At 38.9% G+C, this 23524-nt stretch overlaps 1 protein-coding gene across 2 annotated transcripts in view; it reads right to left on the reverse strand.

The window, feature by feature from the left end:
* The window catches only part of LOC126181932 (retinol-binding protein pinta), a 45027-nt gene that overhangs the window by 4126 nt on the left and 17377 nt on the right, over positions 1 to 23524 (reverse strand). For both annotated transcript variants that reach the window (XM_049924810.1, XM_049924811.1), the window contains 2 exons: positions 19074 to 19184; positions 5255 to 5360 (listed from right to left, as the gene is read on the reverse strand). In XM_049924810.1, coding sequence (XP_049780767.1) covers positions 5255 to 5360; positions 19074 to 19184 — 217 coding nt within the window. The remainder of the gene's footprint in view (positions 1 to 5254; positions 5361 to 19073; positions 19185 to 23524) is intronic.

The raw sequence follows: 23524 nt of genomic DNA on the forward strand, positions 1-23524 counted from the left end.
CTTCCATATCACTTAATATGTGCACTTAGAAGGAAAGAGCTACTTTGAAAGAAAGGCACTGTTTTTTCTCTTACATTACTTATATGCTGTTATATATATTAAGTTACCTTTCCTTTCTTTACCATGTGCCTGAAGTTATGTGATAACTTGTCTCCATATAGGTAGATCTGTTCAAATTCTGTGATTTCCAAATGATGTTCTATTACATGTAGCACATCTATAGATAACTCAGGACTTTTATACTTCCTCTACAGATCACAGAATCTTACCTTTACTATTTAATGCATTTTGATGGCAAATTCCAAATGTATGATTATTATCTATTGTGGTGTCCAAGTTGTTATGTTTGTTCCTCTAGTGATTAAGTGCTGCTATAGTTATTCAGGCTCTTTGTTTTTCATAACCATTTATCTGTATCCTTTTCAAAAAATGCCCAGTGAGAATACTGGAAATCAAGTGACAGGGAAGATATTGCTTCTGGATGTGAGTCATACATGTAACAGGGTATATACATGGACAAGGAAAAAAATATCCCGGATTTCCCTATTAAAAATACATTTTCTCCTGGGTAAAAATACACTTTTTCTGTATAAAGTGACAGTACACTTTCCCTTGGAACTGTTATAAGTTATCAATCCTTTGAATGACTATGGTTTTATATCAAATGCTTATTAGGCCTACTAAAAACAAAAAGCTTTATGTTACGAAATACACTCCTGGAAATGGAAAAAAGAACACATTGACACCGGTGTGTCAGACCCACCATACTTGCTCCAGACACTGCGAGAGGGCTGTACAAGCAATAATCACACGCACGGCACAGCGGACACACCAGGAACCGCGGTGTTGGCCGTCGAATGGCGCTAGCTGCGCAGCATTTGTGCACCGCCGCCGTCAGTGTCAGCCAGTTTGCCGTGGCATACGGAGCTCCATCGCAGTCTTTAACACTGGTAGCATGCCGCGACAGCGTGGACGTGAACCGTATGTGCAGTTGACGGACTTTGAGCGAGGGCGTATAGTGGGCATACGGGAGGCCGGGTGGACGTACCGCCGAATTGCTCAACACGTGGGGCGTGAGGTCTCCACAGTACATCGATGTTGTCGCAAGCGGTCGGCGGAAGGTGCACGTGCCCGTCGACCTGGGACCGGACCGCAACGACGCACGGATGCACGCCAAGACCGTAGGATCCTACGCAGTGCCGTAGGGGACCGCACCGCCACTTCCCAGCAAATTAGGGACACTGTTGCTCCTGTGGTATCGGCGAGGACCATTCGCAACCGTCTCCATGAAGCTGGGCTACGGTCCCGCACACCGTTAGGCCGTCTTCCGCTCACGCCCCAACATCGTGCAGCGCGCCTCCAGTGGTGTCGCAACAGGCGTGAATGGAGGGACGAATGGAGACGTGTCGTCTTCAGCGATGAGAGTCGCTTCTGCCTTGGTGCCAATGATGGTCGTATGCGTGTTTGGCGCCGTGCAGGTGAGCGCCACAATCAGGACTGCATACGACCGAGGCACACAGGGCCAACACCCGGCATCATGGTGTGGGGAGCGATCTCCTACACTGGCCGTACACAACTGGTGATCGTCGAGGGGACACTGAATAGTGCACGGTACATCCAAACCGTCATCGAACCCATCGTTCTACCATTCCTAGACCGGCAAGGGAACTTGCTGTTCCAACAGGACAATGCACGCCCGCATGTATCCCGTGCCACCCAACGTGCTCTAGAAGGTGTAAGTCAACTACGCTGGCCAGCAAGATCTCCGGATCTGTCCCCCATTGAGCATGTTTGGGACTGGATGAAGCGTCGTCTCACGCGGTCTGCACGTCCAGCACGAACGCTGGTCCAACTGAGGCGCCAGGTGGAAATGGCATGGCAAGCCGTTCCACAGGACTACATCCAGCATCTCTACGATCGTCTCCATGGGAGAATAGCAGCCTGCATCGCTGCGAAAGGTGGATATACACTGTACTAGTGCCGACATTGTGCATGCTCTGTTGCCTGTGTCTATGTGCCTGTGGTTCTGTCAGTGTGATCATGTGATGTATCTGACCCCAGGAATGTGTCAATAAAGTTTCCCCTTCCTGGGATAATGAATTCACGGTGTTCCTATTTCAATTTCCAGGAGTGTAGTTTCACATTTCATGCACAGACTCCAGCTTCTCAAGCATGAGATTGAAAAGTAGTAGCACAAAATTTTTGTATAAATTGGAATCATCATATTCTTCCATAATTTGTGTGATGTCCCCGTTTCTTCTCTTTCCTCATTCTAACAAACAATCTTGTCATCACTGATTCTGTAACTATTCCTACCAGTGTCAAAACTCGTTCTCTGATTAACTTCACTAACCCTGCCACAATCATCGGTTCAGTTATCCCACGTCTATTCTCCGGTTAGGCATTATTACATGTTCGTACAATGTGTTTCCCATACTACTCCAGCTGAACTTAAGCGGCTCTAGCTGGGGACTGTACAACTGGCCCTTACTAGTGTAGCAATCTAACAGCCACACTTCTGTAGCCAGAAGTTGGAGAAGGTACTACTCATATGAGATTCAACTTTGCAACTGCTCGAACAAATCTAATGTAAACAGTTGTGACGTCATGCTCATAAGATGCAATTTGTTGTTATGAAGTATTGCATTGTCTTCCTAAAGCCTTTGATACATTTTGCTGTTGTCAGACGCTTGCATGAGCACTGTGTTTTGTTGTTGTATGTGGCACATTTCCTTTGCAACTGAAGTTTTATTATCATTTTTTTTCTCATTCATGTTTTAGTGCTACAGTATTATTCTGCAGTAGCAGGATACAGTAATATCCTTCGTTACAGTCTCGGGTCTTACCAGCCAAAATTACGAAAATTTAACTGAAAACTAAAACAATGAAAAATTCCAGGAATTTTAAAAAATTCCTGGATTTTTCCTGGTTTTCTCCTGGATGAAAAAATTCCTGAGTTTTTCCAGGATCTCCTGGTTGTCCCGTGTCGTATACAACCTGTGTAATCTTGGACCAGAAACTTTCAAATGTTTTTATGTACATTGTTTTATTTACTGGATAAAATATGGCAAAAAAATATGTAGACCGTACATGTGTGGTGCCACCTTGTGAGTGGCAATGCTTCCATAACACCCTTATATGATCACCCGACTTAAAATGTAGCACAGAGGAATACCTCCACTTCTTTTAATCACTTTCCTATTATACATACTATTTTTCTTTTCTGTTCCATACATAATACATACACTGTGCAGATATGAAATATTCAAACTCTTAAACACACTATTTTTCATACCTTATAACCTTATTATTCAGTGTAAAGCTTAAAAGTGGCTGACTAAAACAGTAGATATTTGTGCTACTTTGAGAATACTTAACCAACTGTTAATCAAAATAATTTTGTTGCTTGATTTGTATATGTATTCTCTGCCTGTCCCATCATTTATTTTACTATTGAAATTACTATAACTTTGATTCATAATTTGTAAAAGCAGGTGTTGTGTACAATGCCACAGTAAGTGGCTGTCATACAGTCAGTCACCATTAGCCTCAGTCATACAAAATTCCATGTCAGTCTACAGTACTGAGTAACAGTGATGGGCAATCACTGGTGCAGAGTTTTAACTGGATGTTTACTGAGTGCGGACCATACACTCCATTCACTTATGGTGTAATTTCTATATATCATAATCTTTCAGAGTTTAATGATCTGTACTACTACAATTGTGAAGTTTAGTGCATAAAAGCTGTTCATCATCAACAAGGAACATTGATAATAACTGTACATAAACTTTAAAATCTACTTTAGCAGTCTTGAAAAGGTATTTAAAAGATATTCATAGCACCAAGAAATCAGTAACTGGACACAGAGAAGAAAAGGACTTACGAGGCACCCATTCAGTCAAGCTAGTAATCTTACATAGTCAATTAACTGATGCCAGAAGGTCTGGATTCACACAACTGACAGAACACTTCATTAGGACTTGTCATATTGCTCTAAGAGTAACATAATATTCACATTCGTGTGAAGACAATTATCTATGTTACTGTGCTCCAGGAGTAGCTGAGCAGTGGACTCTCTCCTTTGAGTGATCCAGATTTGTGATTTCAATTTCCTCTTTTATTTCACTTATGGCGTATGTAGCTAGGAAAGTACACAATGATTTTAACTGGACAAGGCATGTAATATCAATAACATCAAATATTTTGGAATAGTATTAGGAAGGAATCTTAAATTAAGATTTTTGACAACACAGTTTACTGAAAAGGGTTGCTGCTCAGATATTTTGGAATAATGCTGTGATGAATTAATTGCATGTGTGCACAGCGCAAAACACATGCAGTGATATGTGTAACAATGGAAGAAGTATGAGCAAGAGCTCTTTTACAAGCTTGTTTAAATTAAAGAAAGAGATGAACTAAAATATGTATAAACATTGTATTCTGCAAGTTACTACACATATATCCCCTGACAGTGAGTTGTGAATCACCTATTTCTTCCTTGGTTAAGTCTACTTTCCCCCTTCCTTCTACTTATTAGTCTCACACGAAACTATCTAGGATTCTGCTAGCACTTTAGTATTACTCTTGGATGAGCCAGGATTTCTACACTTTGTGGATTCATTCTGACCAAATTTTCATATTAAACTTAATAACAAAAAATTCCCAGAAATTATCTTAATGTCTGTATTCAGGGACTGGAAACTCCTGTTAGCATCATCATAAGCACAAGTGCTCATTATGAACAAGCCACTGCTTTCACATCTTCTTCTTCTTTTTCTATTTCTACGTTATTTATCAGTGTATTCAAACAAATATTAAGCTAGCAGTAGCGTATATATAACTTCTATATACATAACTTATTCTGAGACGGCACTAATGTCACCCAAAGTAGCAGTTTTTCAGCTAATTCTGTTATATTCATTTGTTGGCCAAGTAATCACAAGTAGAATATTGAATTTTAACAATAAAGTTTTGTTGATACAGCATACAGAATTATTTTCTACCAAAAATGACACATTTGGAATTTCGGATGGTGAAATATGTTAGATGTACAAAGATAGACTGTTGCTTGATGAGGTCTGTGCAGATGAATACCAAATCATCACTGTGTGTGCTTATGCACTATCTGTCAACTGGCAGCAAATGGCTGGTGAAAGATCACCATTCCTCATTTTTCTTTGTTGTTCACATATATATTCAGTACAGGCCTGCTCTTGAGAGCAGTACAAATTTAATAAAGTAAAATTTATACCTTTCAGTTCCTGCAAGGACCCATCAGTACCTCCATATTCATAAGGCAGGATAGTAGGGCTCACCTCTTCATACAGTGCATCCAAAGAGCCATAGTGGACATGGACCTGCAACATAATGACAAAATAACTTCATTATTTTTATTGCATTTCCTGTACAACATTTCACTTTTAAGCTCTTTTTTTCTGATGTCCATAACAAGAAAATAAGATGACAAAAATTATTCTATGATAAATATTAGTATGTCTATGTACACCTGGATTAGAGCAACAAAGTGATTGAGAGCTAGTTGTCTGCAAAATAGATACCATAACAGACAACCACCCAGATAATAACCTTTGTCACACCATCTATTTTGTTCACTGCAGACATACCTGTCAAGGACAATTATGACCGCTGATATAATGGTTTTGATTAGTTTTTGCTATTTTTTAAAAATTATATACAAAACGATCTCTGTAGCTAACAGTGAAAGTGAGCAGCAGAGTGATAAGGCCTATGCACCTGCAGGGAAAACTCAGTTTTGCATGTTAATGAAAAACATGAAAACTCCTTCAGCAATGAAACAGAAACTGATGTTGAGGGTAGCAAACTAAAAGTAGAAATGCTAAACTCCAGTTTCAAATGTTCCCTTACAAAGGAAGTAGCAGAACAGAGAGGATGGCTATAGCTGTATCACTCTGGGTGATACACAGTAATACAATCTAGCTGCTATTTCCTAAGTATTACTCCCAAAAAGTGAATTGTACCTATATATTTTACTATATAGATTATTGTTTACTAACTTATGCTTAAATTGTTTGTATAAATCTTAATGCATATCTGTGTGAGGCTACTGCTGCCTGAAAGCTCATGTCATGTAACTCCATTTAAATCTTGTGTTAGTACACAATACATACTTTAGATCAGTGCTTCAGAGTTAGCGTATTTACTTCTTGTAGCAGCTTTTGTGTAAGCATATATATCCATTTTCAGAAGAGAAATTTGTTTCTGTTTTAAGAACTAGTGGATCTTATGCCATAGTAAGAATTTAAGTGTTTCTTTATTCTCCTTGTTTATATTTTGCATATGTTCCAACCTGAGTAGTGCCACGATCGAGCAATTTTCCCTTTTTTGGAGGTTTGTTGGTGCTTTCACAGTTACTCCTCACTGCTTTGTCTGTATTTTTGAGAGCTTAATCAGATTTTTTATGTAGTACAGTTTGAGTATAGCCTTTGTTTGTTGTGAGCAGACACAAGTAGAATTGGCTGCTGTCCATACTGAAGGCTGTGTTGGGCACAATCGACAGGTTTCTGGCTACTTTTAAGAATTTTTAACATCGTGCAGCCCTGTCAGCAACTGTGATAATTAAACATATAACATGTCAGCCTCAGTTGCAAATAGAAACCGATCTGGTTTCTATTTGCATCTGAGGCTGACATGTTATATGTTTTCTGGCTGCTGCTTGAAGTGCCGATGATAAGACTTGTGACACCCTTGGTGCTGCTGGAATTCCCTGGTGACTAGGTTGTTGCTGCATCTTCTGATACACAACATCTGACCAGTGAGTGGCACATGTCAATGAGCGGAAGGTGAAAGAGGAAATGGGCTGCACAGGTGTTCAAGAAGTCTTGGAAATAGGTTTGAGATGGTATGCAGTGTTGACAATATTTCTGAGCCAGCATGGGATGCCTCTTCTGCTGGGACAATGGCCATTTTTCCTGTCCAGTTCAGACAAGTGCAGAGGGCGAGTATGCTAGACATTGGGAGCTCCAGTGTTTGGCAGGTATTGGAGCCCCTGAAGGGAATAGCATGCAGGGTGGGAAAGAATGCCAATGTGCCTCTGGTATGCTTACTGAGCTGCGGGGGAGAGGGGGAGGGGAGGGGGAGTGGGGGGGGGGGGGGGGGAATGTCCATGACAAGGTAGAGGCTCTGCCAATGGTTATTGAGTGCACAGGGTGCAACCACTTGGAAATAATGACACATGTTGGCACAAATGATCCCTGTCCTTTGGGTTCTGAAGCTGTCCTCAGTTCCTTTCAGCAGATGGCTAGTTTGGTGAAGATAGTTAGTGTAGCATGAGGGTTGCAAGCTAAGCTGACTATTTGTAGCGTCATACCCAAGGTGAGTCATGGTCCTCTGGTTTGGAGCTGAGTGGAAGGTCTAAACCAGAGGCTCAGACAACTCTGGAATGGTATTGGATGCAAATTTCTTGACCCTCACTATCGGATGGAGTATTGTTGGATTCCCCTTAACCTTTGTATGCATACCCTGGGTCCAATGGACCCAGAGAGAGTTTTAACCTTTATTGCTGTGTGAAACACTTAAAACTGAGCCCCACTCATCATGTATGCTCTCTTACAATATTCAGTAACACATTGAAGGTACCATTTGGTATCTGTGCCACTAAATTTTCTTAACTTATATTTTCTTCTTTCTACCACACATGTACGTAACCTATGTCTGACAGACCCTGTGGTTTATGTTGCAGTGTCATTAAAGTAGACTGCGGTGCAATCAATAATATTTTACAGGAATTCAGAGAAAACATTATTTGCACACATACACAATGTTGTGATTCTGAATGATATATCGCTATGACTTGCAAATCTGTTCAGCAGTCAGACTGTGTATTACTGTGTTGTGTAAGGGAGTGAAATAGGCAGTAGGTAGTTACAAATATGTGAAGCAGTACAGAAATGTTATAGCAGTTTGCTATATGGTAGCATTGTGCTTGACAGTCAGTAATCATTCATAAGAAAGGTAAAGGTCATATGTAACACTAAAAAATAACACAAAAAGCGGCTATATTCCTACAGTCCATGGAAGGAGAGAGTACTAATGTTATTTGTTCGTATTATTCTTTTTCAGATAGAGAATGAGGAAAAGTTGAACAAAGCAAAACTGAGCATAAGGAGAGCAATGACAGAATGTTCAGTGACTCTGAAAGTAAAATTTTGTCAAATGATCTGGGCAAAGACCTCAAAAGGTTTTGTTCTTATGTAAAATCAGTAATCAGTGCTAAACTGTCTCTTGATTCACTCAAGTGACCATACTGGCACTGAAACAGAGGATAACAGAGGCCAAAATACTGAATTTGGCCTTCCAAAACTGTTTCACCTTTGAATATCATAACATCGACCCTTGTTTCAATCATCATATGAACATCGAAGAGGCAGATATTGAGGTAACTGACTGCACAACAGAAATGCAGCTGCAATAACTTAATAGTGCAAAGGCATCAGGACCAGATGAGATATCTACACTATTCTACAAATATTATGTGAAAGAGCTTGGAACAAAGTGCTAGTCATTACCGTTTTCAAGATGGGTCATAGAACAAATGATCATAATTATAGGTCTATATTGCTGACATCAATCTTTCGTAGAATTATGGAAAGTGTTTTATGCTCAAGATTTATGACATTTTAGGGAACAAAAATCTCCTCTATGAAAATCAACATGGATTCTGTGAACAGAGACCTTGCGAAACTCAAATACACCACACTGCAGACAATGGTGGACACTGTCCTGCAATGCCAAGTATCAGTCCAGATCTGTGACAGGATTCAAGACTTCCTTGCAGACAGAACTCAACATGTCATTCTCAACAGAAAAAATGGTTCAAATGGCTCTGAGCACTATGGGACTTAACTTCTAAGGTCATCAGTCCCCTAGAACTTAGAACTACTTAAACCTAACTAACCTAAGGACATCACACACATCCATGCCCGAGGCAGGATTCGAACCTGCGACCGTAGCGGTCGCGCGGTTCCAGACTGTAGTGCCTAGAACTGCTCGGCCACCTTGGCCGGCCGTTCTCAACAGAAGACAATTGACAGATGTACATGTAATTTCCACAGTGTCAGAAGGTCTTTCGGACTGTATGCAGATGATGCAGCTTTTTATAAGAAATTGGCAATGGGAGAAGTTCATATCAATTTGCAGAATGATCTGCAGGGATTGATGATTGTGAAGGCTCTGGCAGTTGACCCTGAACATAAATAAATGTAATATATTGTACATAGATAGGAAAAGAGAAATACAATGGTGTACAAGTACACCTCTGATGACAAATTGCTAGTAACAGTTTCTAGCATAAAAATCTAGGAGTTAACTAGCCAGAGTGATCTTAAATGATATGCCACACAGATTTATAGGAAGAATCCTACCTAAGGAAACATAACTCATCCATACAAGCTTAGGAGGCATTTGATCGAACAATTCTTGAGTATTATTCATCAGTCTGGGATCCTGATCAGGTATAACTGACAGAAAAGATAGAGAAGATACAACAAAGAGTGGCACATCTCACCACAGGATCATTTAGTTGGTGTGAGAGTATTACACAGATTCTCAACAAACTACAGTTGCAGACATTAAAAGAGATGTGCTGTGCCCCATGGGGAGGTTTGCTGTTGAAATTTCGAGAGAGTTCTTTCCAGCACAGCCACATAACACATTACTTCCTCCCACTTACATCTCATGAAATGACCACAACAAGAAAGTTCAAGAAACTGGAGCTAATACTGAGGCTTCCTGGCTATCATTTTTCCCAAGTGCCATTTGCAAGTAAAACAGGCAAGGAGGGATCAGTTAGTGACATCAGAAGTACCCTCCGCCACATACCATTTGGTGTGAAGTGTTTCTGAAAGCATCATTTGTGTGAAACTCAGCCTGCCCATTTCTCACATAATATACTGCAAGTGCTGGATGAAGGTCAACATGCAGATTCCATGTTTTTAGATTTCCAAAAAGCATTTGACACAGTGCCCCACTGCAGACTGTTAATGAAGGTACAAACATATTGAATAGGTTTCCAGATATGTGAGTGATTTGAAGGCTTCTTAAGTAGTAGAACACCACAATATGCTGTGCTCAACTGCGAGTGTTTATCAGATACAAGGCTGCTGTCAGGAGTGCCCTAGGGAAGCGTGAGAGGACAACTTTTATTGTATATATTCCTAAATGATGTGGCAGCCAGGGGAGCAGCAATTCTCAGCTGTTTCCTGGTGATGCTGTGATGTACAGGAAGATGTCATTGTTGAGTGACTGTAGGAGGATAAAAAATGAGTTAGGCTAAATTTCTATTTAGTGTGATGAATGGTAGCTACCGGTAGTTCTAAATGTAGAAAAATGTTAAGTTAATGCAGATGAGTAGGAAAAAAAAAAAATCCCTAATGTTTGAATACAGCAGCACCAGAGTCCTGCTTGACACAGCCACATCTTTTAAATATGTGGGTGTAATGCTGCTAAGTTGTATGAAATGGAACAAGCATGTTAGGATTGTGGTAGGGAAGGTGAATGGTTGACTTTGGTTTATGAGGAGGCTTTTGGGAAAGTGTGATCTATTGGTAAAGGAGACTACACATAGGACACTAGTGTGACCTACTCTTGAGTACTGCTAGTGTTTGGGATCTGTACAAGGTCAGATTAAAGGAAGATATCAAAGCAATTAAGAGGCATGTTGCTAGAGTTGATACCGGTAGGTTTGAATAATACACAAGTATTATGCATATGCTTCAGGAACTTACATTTGAATCCCTAGAGGGAAGACGATGATCTTTTCGTGGAACACTGCTGAGAAAATTTAGTGAGCATTTGAAGCTGACTGCAGAAATGATTCTAATGCTGCCAACATATATTGTATGTAAGGACCACAAAGATAAAGTATGAGAAATCTCCCCCCCCCCCCCCCCCCCCTCCTCTCTCTCTCTCTCTCTCTCTCTCTCTCTCTCTCTCTCTCTCTCTCTCTCTCTCTCTCTCTCTCTCTCTGTGTGTGTGTGTGTGTGTGTGTGTGTGTGTGTGTGTGTGTGTGGTACAGGAAAGCAAATGACAAGCAGTGGTACATGGTAACCTCTGCCATGCATCGTATGGTAGCTAGCAGAATATGAACACAGATGCAGATGTAAAGGTAAAAAGAAAAACCCGGGAGTGAGTTAGTTACATGCTCTATAGATAATTTTAACAATTCTTTTATCAAAACAATGTGGAACGATCCAGTTTACAGGATATATATACAAAGTCATTGTCAACATTAATGAAGACCTTATTTCTGGTCTTACTCGTGAACCTACACTAGAATAATAGAAGGAAACATTCCACATAGCAAAAATATACCTAAAAACAAAGATGATGTGACTTACCAAATGAAAGTGCTGGCAGGTCGACAGACACACAAATGAACACAAACATACACACAAAATTTAAGCTTTCGCAACAAACTGTTGCCTCATCAGGAAAGTGGGAAGGAGAGGGAAAGATGAAAGGATGTGGGTTTTAAGGGAGAGGGTAAGGAGTCATTCCAGTCCCGGGAGTGGAAAGACTTACCTTAGGGGGAAAAAGGGATGGGTATACACTCGCACACACACACATATCCATCCACACATATACAGACACAAACAGACATATATACAGAGGGAAACATTCCACGTGGGAAAAATATATCTAAAAACAAAGATGATGTGACTTACCAAACGAAAGTGCTAGCAGGTCGATAGACACACAAACATACACACAAAATTCAAGCTTTCGCAACCAACGGTTCCTTCATCAGGAAAGAGGGAAGGAGAGGGAAAGACGAAAGGATGTGGGTTTTAAGGGAGAGGGTAAGGAGTCATTCCAATTCCGGGAGTGGAAAGACTTACCTTAGGGGGAAAAAAGGACAGGTATACACTCGCACACACACCCATATCCAACCGCACATACACAGACACAAGCAGACATTTGTAAAGGCAAAAAGGCCACTCCCGGGATTGGAATGACTCCTTACCCTCTCCCTTAAAACCCACATCCTTTGGTCTTTCCCTCTCCTTCCCTCTTTCCTGATGAAGCAACCGTTGGTTGTGAAAGCTTGAATTTTGTGTGTATGTTTGTGTTTGTTTGTGTGTCTATCGACCTGCCAGCGCTTTCGTTTGGTAAGTCACATCATCTGTGTTTTTTTTTATATTTTATGATTCAAACCAGCTGTGTGTAAAGTTCCATAAAACATGAGCTTTTCTAAGAGAGTATCATGATCTATACAATCAAACGCTTTGGAAAGATCATAAAAATACCAACTGTCAATATACCAGGTGTACGGGTATGATATGAGCGTTTTTTTGTGAAAATGAAACACTAATTTTGAATTGAAAAGTAAAAACATTTTATTCAAACTGACCATTGCTTTCTATACATTTTGACCACCTTTCTGGCAATTTGTGGACACCACGCCAATAGAAATGTTCGTCTTTTGAAGCAAACCAATCGGACACCCAATTTTCGACTTCTTCGTAGGAATTGAAGTGTTCCTCAGCCAATGCGTGTCCCATTGATGAAAACAAATGGTAGTCAGAAGGGCTCAAGTCTGGTGAATACGGCGGATGGGGCAGCAGCTCCCAGCCAAGTGTTTTGATTGTATCCTGGACCAGTTTTGCTTTGTGTGCAGGTGCATTGTCGTGTAAAAAAATTACTTTGCCATTTCTTCTGGCCCATTCTGGTCTTTTTTCGATCAATACATAGTTCAAATTGATCATTTGTTGTCTGTAGCGATTAGTATTCACAGTTTCACTGGGTTTTAGAAGCTCATGATACACCACACCTTTCTGATCCCACCAAACACAGAGCATTGTCTTCTTGCCGAATCGATCTGGTTTTGCAGTCGATGTTGATGGTTGTCCCGGATTAACCCACGATTTTTCCCATTTAGAATTCTTAAAATAAATCCATTTTTCATCACCAGTAACAATTCGATGTAAAATTGATTTTCTTTCATGTCTTTGAAGCAAAATTTGACAAATGGTTTTTCGGTTTTCCACCTGTCTTTCATTCAATTCATGCAGTACCCATTTTTCACACTTTTGGATCTTTCCCATAGCTTTCAAACGGTCAGAAATTATTTGTTGTGCAACATTTAGCATTGCTGCCATTTGCTTCTGACTCAAAGTACCATCTTCATCCAATATTGCTTGCAATTCAGCGTCTTTGAACTTTTTTGGTGGTCTTCCACGTTCTTCATTTCTTACATCAAAATCATTATTTTTGAACCGTTGAAACCATCTTTTTCATGTTGCTTCTGATAGAGCATGATCACCATATGCCTCGACAAGCATTCGATGCGACTCTGCAGCATTTTTTTCCAAATGAAAACAAAAAATTAATATTTTCTGCAGATCATGACTTTCAAAAATTGGACATTGTTAACACGATGAAAACATATGATGTTGTTTGTTCCATGACTTGATGTATACTAAATATCTTTGATAGATGTAGAGGTCAAACAAAACAAAAAAAATTAAGGCTCGCTCACAACAAATGTTCCCTATCTACACATTTGTATCTTAATGCTCATTTCATACCGGTACACCTGGTACTGTTATTTATAAATGTGTAAATAGCATTCTCAGTCGAACAACCCTTTTGAAATCTATACTGTAATGTGCTCAGTTCATTGTTTCCACTTAAGTGTGTGACTTTTTCGAATATTTCCCCAGTTTAATACTCATACCACTGAAAAGCTGACTGAAATAAGTGTTTGTGTAACTGGTGTCAAGAAATGCAGCAAGTTATCATGGGTGGAGAGTCAGTGTCAGGAAAGAAGTAACTCGGGTCATGCCACAGGGAAATATGTTGGACCTTTGCTGTTCATGTTGTTTATTAATGACCTCTACAATATCCTGCTACTAGTGCACGCAAGAGTGAGTGCGTTGAGTGCAGTGTCATGCACGAGCGTACTTAAGTCAACCACCAATAGTATCACTGTGGGCCGCCCACTGGAGGCCACCTATAGGAAGCGTGCCCAGGGCGCCTATATACATGCAGAGCAGTGCTGACTCACTCTCACTATGTTCTTTCAATTTGTGCCACTCACATCTGTTGTTTGCCTATTGCTTTTGTTGCCCCTTCTGTTTGATTCTTTTGTCTTGTTACTTGTGGAGTCACAAGAGGTTTATTTCAGTTACAGTTCAGAGGTTTATGAATGAAGCCATATTTGTGTTTCTTGGCTCAGTGTCACTCAGACTTTTTGCAGATGATGCAGTTATCTATATCTGAAAGAATCTGCATAAATATTAAGTCAGATTTTGGTAAGATTTCAAAGTGGTTCAAAGATTGGTAACTTGTTTTAAATGTTCAGAAATGTAAAATTGTGCACTTGACAAAAGAAGAAAATATAGTATCATGTGACTATAATTTCAATGAGTTGCAGGTGGAATGTGTCAACTAACACTAATACTTGGGTGTAACAGTTTCTATGGATATGAAATGCAGTGATCACAGAGGCTCACTTGTAGGTAAAACAGGTGGGAGACTTCAGTTTATTGGTAGAATACTGCAAAGGAGACTGCTTGCAAATCACTTGTGCACACTATCATAGAATATTGCTCCCTCAACAAAAAGCCATACCTAAAGACTGGAAAGTTTCACAGGCCACAACAATACTCAAGAGAGGATGAGTTACAGAACACTGACGTTGATTGGCAGTGGTATTTTGGAACATTACTGCGTTTGAAGGTTATGTATTACTTTGAAGAAAACAATCTTTTGACACAGGCAGCACGGATTCAGAAAATACTGTTCTTGTGAAACACAACTAACTCTTTATTTGCACAAAGTAATTAGCGCTATTGACACAGGATCTTAAATTGACTCCATACTTCCAAGATTTGCAGAAGGTGACTGACAACGTTCCACATACCTATGGAGTATCATCTCAGTTGTGCCACTGGATTCATAATTTCCTGTCAGAAATGTCACAGTATGTAGCAATAGATGGAAAGTCACTAAGTGAAACAGAAGTGATATCTGGCATTCCCCAAGGAATGCTATAATGTCCTCTGTGGTTCCTAATCTATATAAACGAATTGGGAGACAATCTGAGCACCTTTCTTAGATTGTTTGCAGATGGCACTGTCATTTACTGTCTAGTCAAGTCATCAGATGATCAAAACTAACTGCAAAATGATTTAGACATTATACTTATATGGTGCGAAAAGTGGCAATTGACTCTAAATAAAGAACAATGAGAGATCATTTACATGAATACTACAGGATATCCATTAAATTATTTCAGTTACATGATAAATCACACAAATATAAAGGCTGTTGATGCAACTACATACCTAGCAATTACATTTACAAGCAACTTAAATTTGACTGGTCACACAGATAATTTTGTGGGGACTGCAAACGAAAGACTGTGTTTCGTAGGCAGAACACATAGAAGATGCAACAGGTCTATGTAAGAGACTGCCAATGCTATGCTTGTCAATCCTCCGCTACAGTACTGGTGTGTAGTATGAGATCCTTACCAGATAGGATTGACAGAGTCTATCAAAAAAAATCCAAAGAATGGCAACTTGTTTTGTATTATTGCAAGAGTGTGTCATGGATATGATAAGCAATTTCACTAGAACTTATTACAACAAAGATGTTTTTCATTGTGCTGAGAGCTTACCACAAAATTTCAAACATCACCTTCCTCCTCTGAATGCGAAAATATTTTATTGATGCCAGCCTACAAAGGAAGAAATAAGAGAAATCAGAGCTCACATAGAGATTATTTTCCCCACAGGCTGTAAGTGAGTGAGTGGCAGAGAAATATCCTGTAGGTGGTTCAATGAATCGTCTGCAAGACACTTAAATGTGCATTGCAGAGTAGTCATATAGATGTAGATGTGGGTCTAGACCTGAAACACATAAGATAAAAAGGGACATTAAATGTGTACAGAGAAGAACAGCAAAATTGGTCATAGGTTTGTTTGATCCATGGGAAAGTGTCACAGAAATGCCAAAGAAACTGAACTGGCAGACTCCTGAAGATAGATGTAAACTATCCCAAGAAAGCCTAGTAGAAACTTTAAAGAACTCGCTTTAAATACTGATTCTAGGAGTATACTAGAACTCCTATGTATTACTGCCGTAGGGATCATGAGGACGAGATTAGAATAATTACACAGAAGCATTTCAACTATCATTCTTTCCACACACTGTACATGAGTGGAATGGAAGGAAATCCTGGTAATTGGGACAATGAAACATGCCCTCTGCTATGCACTTCACACTGATTTCCAGAGTATCGATGTAGATGCAGATGAATTCAGTACTAAACTGCACTGCAATCCCATCTTTCCATTTCTAAATCTCAGTCATGTTGTTTTCTGATCTAGGTACAGAAATTAAAGCTAGTAGTATAAAGTATGCAGTAGCTATTTAATATAACAGTGGAAGCAGTAGATTTTTGGTGTGGCAGTGTTCTTAATTTTACGATGTTAAACACAACTGAAGTATATAAATAGTAGTGTGTTGTTGTTGTTGTTGTCTTTTGTCCATGGACTGATTTGATCCAGCTCTCCATGCTAATCTATGCTTCACAAGCCTTTTCGTCTCTACATAACTGCTGCAGCCTACATCCACTGGGAAGCTGCTTACTGCAGTCAAGCATTTGTTTCCCTCTGTAATTTTCAACCCCCACAGTTCATTGATGCCTCAGAATGCCCCCTTCTTTTAGTCAAGTTGTCAAAAAATTTCCTTTTTCTTCATTTTAAGTTAGTACCTCTTCATTAATATTCAAACTACTCATTTAATTATCAACATTCTTCTGTAGCACCCACATATTGAAAGCTAGAGGAGACAGTGGCCATATGTGTGTGTATTTTGCTTGTGTGAATGTGTGTGTGTTTTCAGTTTGTGAAGAAGGACTTTTTTGTTTAAAAGCTTAAATGTTTAGCAGTCTCTTCATTGTGCCTGTCTGCAAATGAATGCCTCCTCCATTTTGTGAGATTCAATATCTTGTGTGTTATTTAAGGATATAGACTGGGCTTTATCTTTTTGCTTATTTGATTCTCTGTTGCCTTTATAGCATAATGAGCTGGGACCACCCCACCTGCTATTGTTGCACTCCTGCTAATAATTTTTTTCTATTCATTTTCCATTTCGAATCTAGTCCTCTAAGTAATGTATAGCAAATACATGATCTAATCTTTCAAAATGTATGTCAGGTGATACATCATGTAAATTCATTAATCAGACTGCAATTATTCATATTATGATTACAACAGAACATTCAGTTTACCTAGAATGTATGTTAATTGAAAGTTATTAATATCTGAAAATTTTATTACAGTACAGCATATGGTATTTTGACTGAACTAATCTGCCATATTGAACACACACACATACAACCAGAGACCTAAGGCTGCAGACTTAAGAGGAACATGTTTTAATTCTCCTAAAACTAATTACCATAAAAGATAATTAGTATCGATCTTCAGACACACCAAATTTTCTGTTGCATTGTACTCATTAGATTCCTCCTTTTATGACTATACTTTTGTCATCCTAATTTTTCTGGGCCAAATGACATTTCAGTAAGTAATAAGCCTCAAATTAAAAAGTTGCATCATTTTTATAATTTTAAATATGGCAGCTGTTAATTTTAATAGTTAATTTTCAGCATAGACACACAAAAGAGTTCCGTAACCTTTTACATTTTATTAACTCACAACATATTTTGTGAACCAAGCTATTGTTGAGTCATACAGTTCATCCAAATTAGTAAATTCTAACCTAGCAATTTTATAAACAAATATGTAATTTCCAAAATCCAAAATTTTTCTTATGCCATGTTATTAATACTCACCCACCCAAAAATTTTCAGTGTGTGCTCCAAAATCACAGTAGCAATGTCTATGTGGAAGTCCTGGGTGATCTCATACATGACTGACATCTCCCTCAGTATCTGCCACTTGCACCTTACTTGCATTCCTGTTTTCTTGCTCATTATTCTATCTACTACTGCAATTCTCCTATTTGATTTTGCATTTATAACCTTGCAGTCATCTGACCACAGATTCTACACTTCCTACCTCAGCACTTCACTTAGTTCCCAGTTTATCTAATTTCGACTTACCCATTTTTCTTTTCTAGTTCTTTAACATAGTTACTGAATAAAGGATCTAACATTCCAACCTGAAGAATGACAGTTTTTTTTTCTCTTGATGGCAATAGCTTCCTGAGTAGATCTGAATGGGGGACTATTTTGCCTACACAATATTTTAGCCAAGAGGGTGCTATCAACATGAAGCCATATAGCAGAGATTCACATTGTTGATAAATATGATGACTGTAGTTTCCCCTTGTTTTCAATCATTCACAGTACCAACATAGTAAGGCTATGTTGGTTAACGGTACGACACCAGACCAGTCAATCATCCATACCAATACCCTGACAGCTATTGAAAAGGCTGCTGCTGCCTTGCTTCAGGATCCACATGTTTGTCTGACCTCTCCACAAATATCTCTCAAATGTAGTTGCATCTATGGTTTGGCTATGTGTACCGCAGAGTCACGTAAGCTGCCCCAACTCGGGAAGGTCCATGGTTTGTGACAGGTATCACAGTGTAGTAACTAACAGTCATTTGTCAAAGAGTTTTTGTACCTATTTCACTTTCTTAATGTGTTCCTTTACACATTCAACATTCATGACGATAAATACTGGTACTCCTTTATGATGAGATCTATAGGAAGTGATGATTAAATTAATGCAGAAAAAAAATTGAAGTATTATGGAGAGAATTTGACAGTAGTCATAATTTTGAATAAACAGGGTGTTTTACCTTTAGACTGAATTACTCCTTAAGACAATATTGTGAGATCTGAAGTTAAATTGACTGAAAAATTAAATTTCACAAAAAATAATAAAGATGCTTAATGTTCCACACAGTAAAAATTAGTTGGTATCCTTACAATACTGAAGAAATATGTTGAAACTTAATACACTAACTTTATGCACTATGACAATACAATATATACACAATTTTCACTTTGATGGTGACAGTAGTAAGAGTTTTACTTTAAAATCTTACCCTGTTTCGAAGTTTTTCACGCATGAATCTACGGAATGTATTCAGAACAACATTTACATATATAGGAGCATTGATGAAGTCGAGTCGCCGGATTCGTACTGGATAGCAGTCCTGCAATAGTCAAGCAATCTGATTTAATAAGATATTCTTATGAAAATACATATAAATATTAAAATTGTACATAAAAGATTTACATTTTTTACAAACAGTTAATTTCCAGGGCTTTTTAATGAGCCAAGATAAACTTTACTGTTAATAATTACTTTGTCTCGAATGAAAGTCTTCATATTGCAGAATAGATTATATTTTGATGCCAAACAGCAAGATGAGCAAGTAGGTGGACAAACAGATAAGTAAATGAGGGAGTAAAATGAAGCTGAAAAGAAATGGTGAAATTCATGGAGAGAACATTTATTTAAAGATTATGATGGTCCACAAACATAACATATTGGTCCAAATATAAGCCACACCCTTAATTTTGAGGGGATAGGGAGGAGGAAGACAGAAATTCAGTGGAGAAAAATTTATCACTTTACCTATTTGCAAAAACCTGTTAACAATATGATCACCATGAAATCACATTTTGAAATGCTGTAATGTAGATAAATTGCAAAGAAACACCAGCCTTCAAACTACAGTATTACTGATGTCACTTCACTTAACTGGCATTCATTTGGGGGAAACAACAAAATCAGACAGTGATTGAGAATGCATACATTATTCTTTAGCTAACAGGTCAGCTTTGTCTTATTTACTCTTAGTTCTAGTTTCACAGTTCTTGGTTTAGTTTTGTTGTTAAGCTCCATGCTGGCTAATCAAGTGAATAATCTTGTCAACTTGATCTCCATTTCTGTATGTTTTTGGCTGAAACGATGAAAGCTGCCTATAAATAGCTGATCTCAAAATTGAAAGATAAAGCACAGGCCTCAAGCAATGTACAGGAAACTTTACTTCATGTTGTGATATTAAGGGAACCCAGATAGAAGGACAGCTTTTGTGCCTAGAAGAGGACCTACACAAGCAGATTAGGGATCTGTAAAATTTAGCTTCAGGATGTGACAACATGACTATATACCAATAAGTGTTGAATATGACAGTTTGCCCACTGCACCTAATTTCATTTTGACTCTGAAGTTGAAAACAGAAATATCGAAGTTCCTTCTGGAGAAACCTAGATTTGGTATTTACCCAAAGAGCATTACTAGCAATTATACAAAGTTTGCTGTAAAGGTTAACAGCTTGGATGCCCAAGCAGTCAAAATAGCATCACATGGATATCCACTTGAAGGCTACTGTGTATGTAAATCATTGGATTAAACATTGCAACAAGTGTTTCAGTTCAAGTAAATTGATGACAGAATTCCATCAGAATTCTGCTGACATCTGAGCAAGCTATGTCAGGTGAAACACTGCACTAACACAACTATCACTTTCAGTGGAAACAGTGATGGTGACATGTAGAAAGGGTGATGTTAACTCTGTGCTTGCAGTAGCAGACAAGGTGCACACTATAGTGGGCCAGGCGAGTACCTCGGCAGTGACACAGGTATCTAGTGACATCCACATTGGAAAGACTGCAGCTATATGGCATGAACGACAGGTTTACATCAACGAGCAGCTTGGAAGTCGGATATACCAGATGGATGCAATTCAGAAGCAACTGTTGGCACTAACCAATAAGCAGACATGCACAAGGAGAGATAAAGAAGAGGGGCATTCAGCCAGCCAGCAAAATCAAACAGACAGCCAGATGGTGCAAGGAGGACAAAATCACAAGGAGTGTTGGTTCAAATGGCTCTGAGCACTATGGGACTCAACATCTTAGGTCATAAGTCCCCTAGAACTTAGAACTACTTAAACCTAACGAACCTAAGGACAGCACACACACCCATGCCCGAGGCAGGATTCGAACCTGCGACCGTAGCAGCCTCGCGGTTCCGGACTGCAGCGCCAGAACCGCACGGCCTCCGCGGCCGGCGGAGTGTTGGTGCTGCAGGGGTTTTGGTGATCATTCAATGAAATGCAGACCTTCCTGCTCATTCCTGGCAGGTGCAGCATATTACACAGTTCCAGAAGGGCACCAAAGTGTAAATGAGGGAGTTGGCCCTACTTCTGTAGATACCTGCAGTGACAATCACAAGTAGCCAAAATTCCCCACCTGGGGAACTTAAGCCAACTAGTTGCTGGTCTTTTCATTTGACATCACAATGGGTGACTTACACGTTGATAATGATGAAATGATGATGAGGATAGCATGACACCCACTCCCAAAATGGAGAAAATCTCCAACTCAGCTGGGAATCGAACCTAGACCCACTTTAAAGCCATCCAACATTAGCATGGCTTTTTTACTGAGCAGCACACTAGGTCTTTGATTCCTAACAGTAGCTGGTCAGTTCATCATTAATTCTGTAATCATCCAGCTTTTATTTTGGCAGTGGACAAATATTCCTTGGGCATATTTCATGTGGGTGAAATTTTGTACATAGGAATAACAAAGGGGGCAGATTTTGTCCCTCTACAAGAACTGCTAACATCACAGTATTTCTTTGTTTTAAATTTCCAGTTGTTCTTAATGACATACTTTTTACACTTTTGTAGTTCACTGTCATATTGCTTGTCATGTTCCAAAATATGGACATTGTGTAGGCATTGCTGATCTAGTCCAGAGGGTAAGACAGCCATGGCCACATTGGCTTACTTGCCTCACTGCATTGACAAGTTTCTCGATAAAATTTTGTTGCAATCTATGTTCCAGTGAAGTACTTAGTCAAAGAGAGAAGTTACTTTATGCATAAACCTGGGACATTAACCAGTACTCCCACAGAAATCTATCTGTGCTATGTTTAAGGCCTTCACAATTTCCAGTTCTTTAACTGGATTATTTGTTGAAAAATAGGTATCTCATCTTTCCTGTTATATTGTACAAAGAAAAGAACCCTAACTTCAAGTTAAGAACATTTCCTAGATTTTGACCTTCTGCAGGATTTACTTGATGAAACAACTGTTTGTGGTTTGTTCTCTGCTGTGAACCAACAATGCACATTCGAGTCATCCAATCCACACTTTGTGTTGAGTTCTTTATTAAATGTACACTACTCTTCACATAACAGATAACATTGTGTTTGAAATTTATGCCATAACTGCATCAAATTCTGAGTTCGTAATGATTTTTTATTGATGTTATTACTCAATGGTGAAGAAAAAATTTTACTCTTTAGTTAGAGGAAAACTACACTGCCCTGTCATGTAAAATAATGGAAGTAGGAGCTGGATGGCAGTCATTAGCTAAATGAAACTTCAAACATCAGGGATGACTACATTGTCATATTCTATACAACTACTGACTTCCAACAACTAACAATATTTTTGCTCCATTTCCAGTTAAGAAACAAGCACTACAGCTGAAGTTTCTATTATATAAAATAAATTGGTATTTGTAGGGTCCTAAAGATAAACTGAAACCTAATTTTTTGGTAGAAAATTTTATGGAAAAAGCATGGTTTATAAATGCCAATATGGTATATTGAATGCAAGGCTTTAAATGTACATGCCAAAGGGCAGGTGTCAGATGTTTTGTACCACCTAGATCAAACTGATTAGTAGAAATGTGGTGTTGCATTGTAGATGACTTAAAAAATAATCACAGCTGCATTTAGTGAGGGCAGACGCAGGAACAAGTTTAATACTAATTAAACTGCATGTCTCTGTTCTAAAATATAAAGTTAATACCAGTTGCTAATGTGTAGTCTGAGTCTTATGTGGTGCTGTGGAGTAAAAAACCATGGACTGCTGGGGCTGGCATGTTGTTTCACTTATGTAGGTATGATAGCAGCATCTGGGTGCTCCCAGAGAGGACTGCAGTGACAATGACACAGGGAGAAAAGAGTTGGGAACCCTAGCAGTTACAGCCCACTACAAGACAAAATGACACTAGTTGGTGCAAGAGGCCAGCATCATTTCTGAAATCGTTGCTCCAGCCTCCCTGCAGCATCTGCTTAGTCTCCAAATACTGTCTCATGGTCATGTAAAGTGTGTACCTGTGATCTTGGTTAAAATTGTTGCAGTTTATTCTAATTTCTGACATCTCCTTTATGATGGGAGTCCAAATATGATGACACATGAGTGGCCTGCTTTGGTAGGTTCCAGACTTTGCTATCATGCCTACATAAGTGAACACTAAGCTATAATAATACTCATAAGATGAAAACAGTGAGAGTTTAAGATTTGAAGAATAAAATTAAAAGCCTCCTTTTCTTAATCATATCTTTTCATTCATTTTATAAGAGGAAACATTAAAACATTATGGATCACTTGGGGGAAAACACTGCAAAATCTAGAAGTTTCAGATGGACTAATCTGAAAAAATACATCCTAGTAGAAACACTTTAATTAATGCACTGTCTCTTGCATCTTTTCTTATATTCATACCTCATTTGTGAATTCCAGCA

Source organism: Schistocerca cancellata, chromosome 1 (assembly GCF_023864275.1).
Source record: "Schistocerca cancellata isolate TAMUIC-IGC-003103 chromosome 1, iqSchCanc2.1, whole genome shotgun sequence".
Taxonomy (NCBI): Eukaryota; Metazoa; Arthropoda; class Insecta; order Orthoptera; family Acrididae; genus Schistocerca; species Schistocerca cancellata.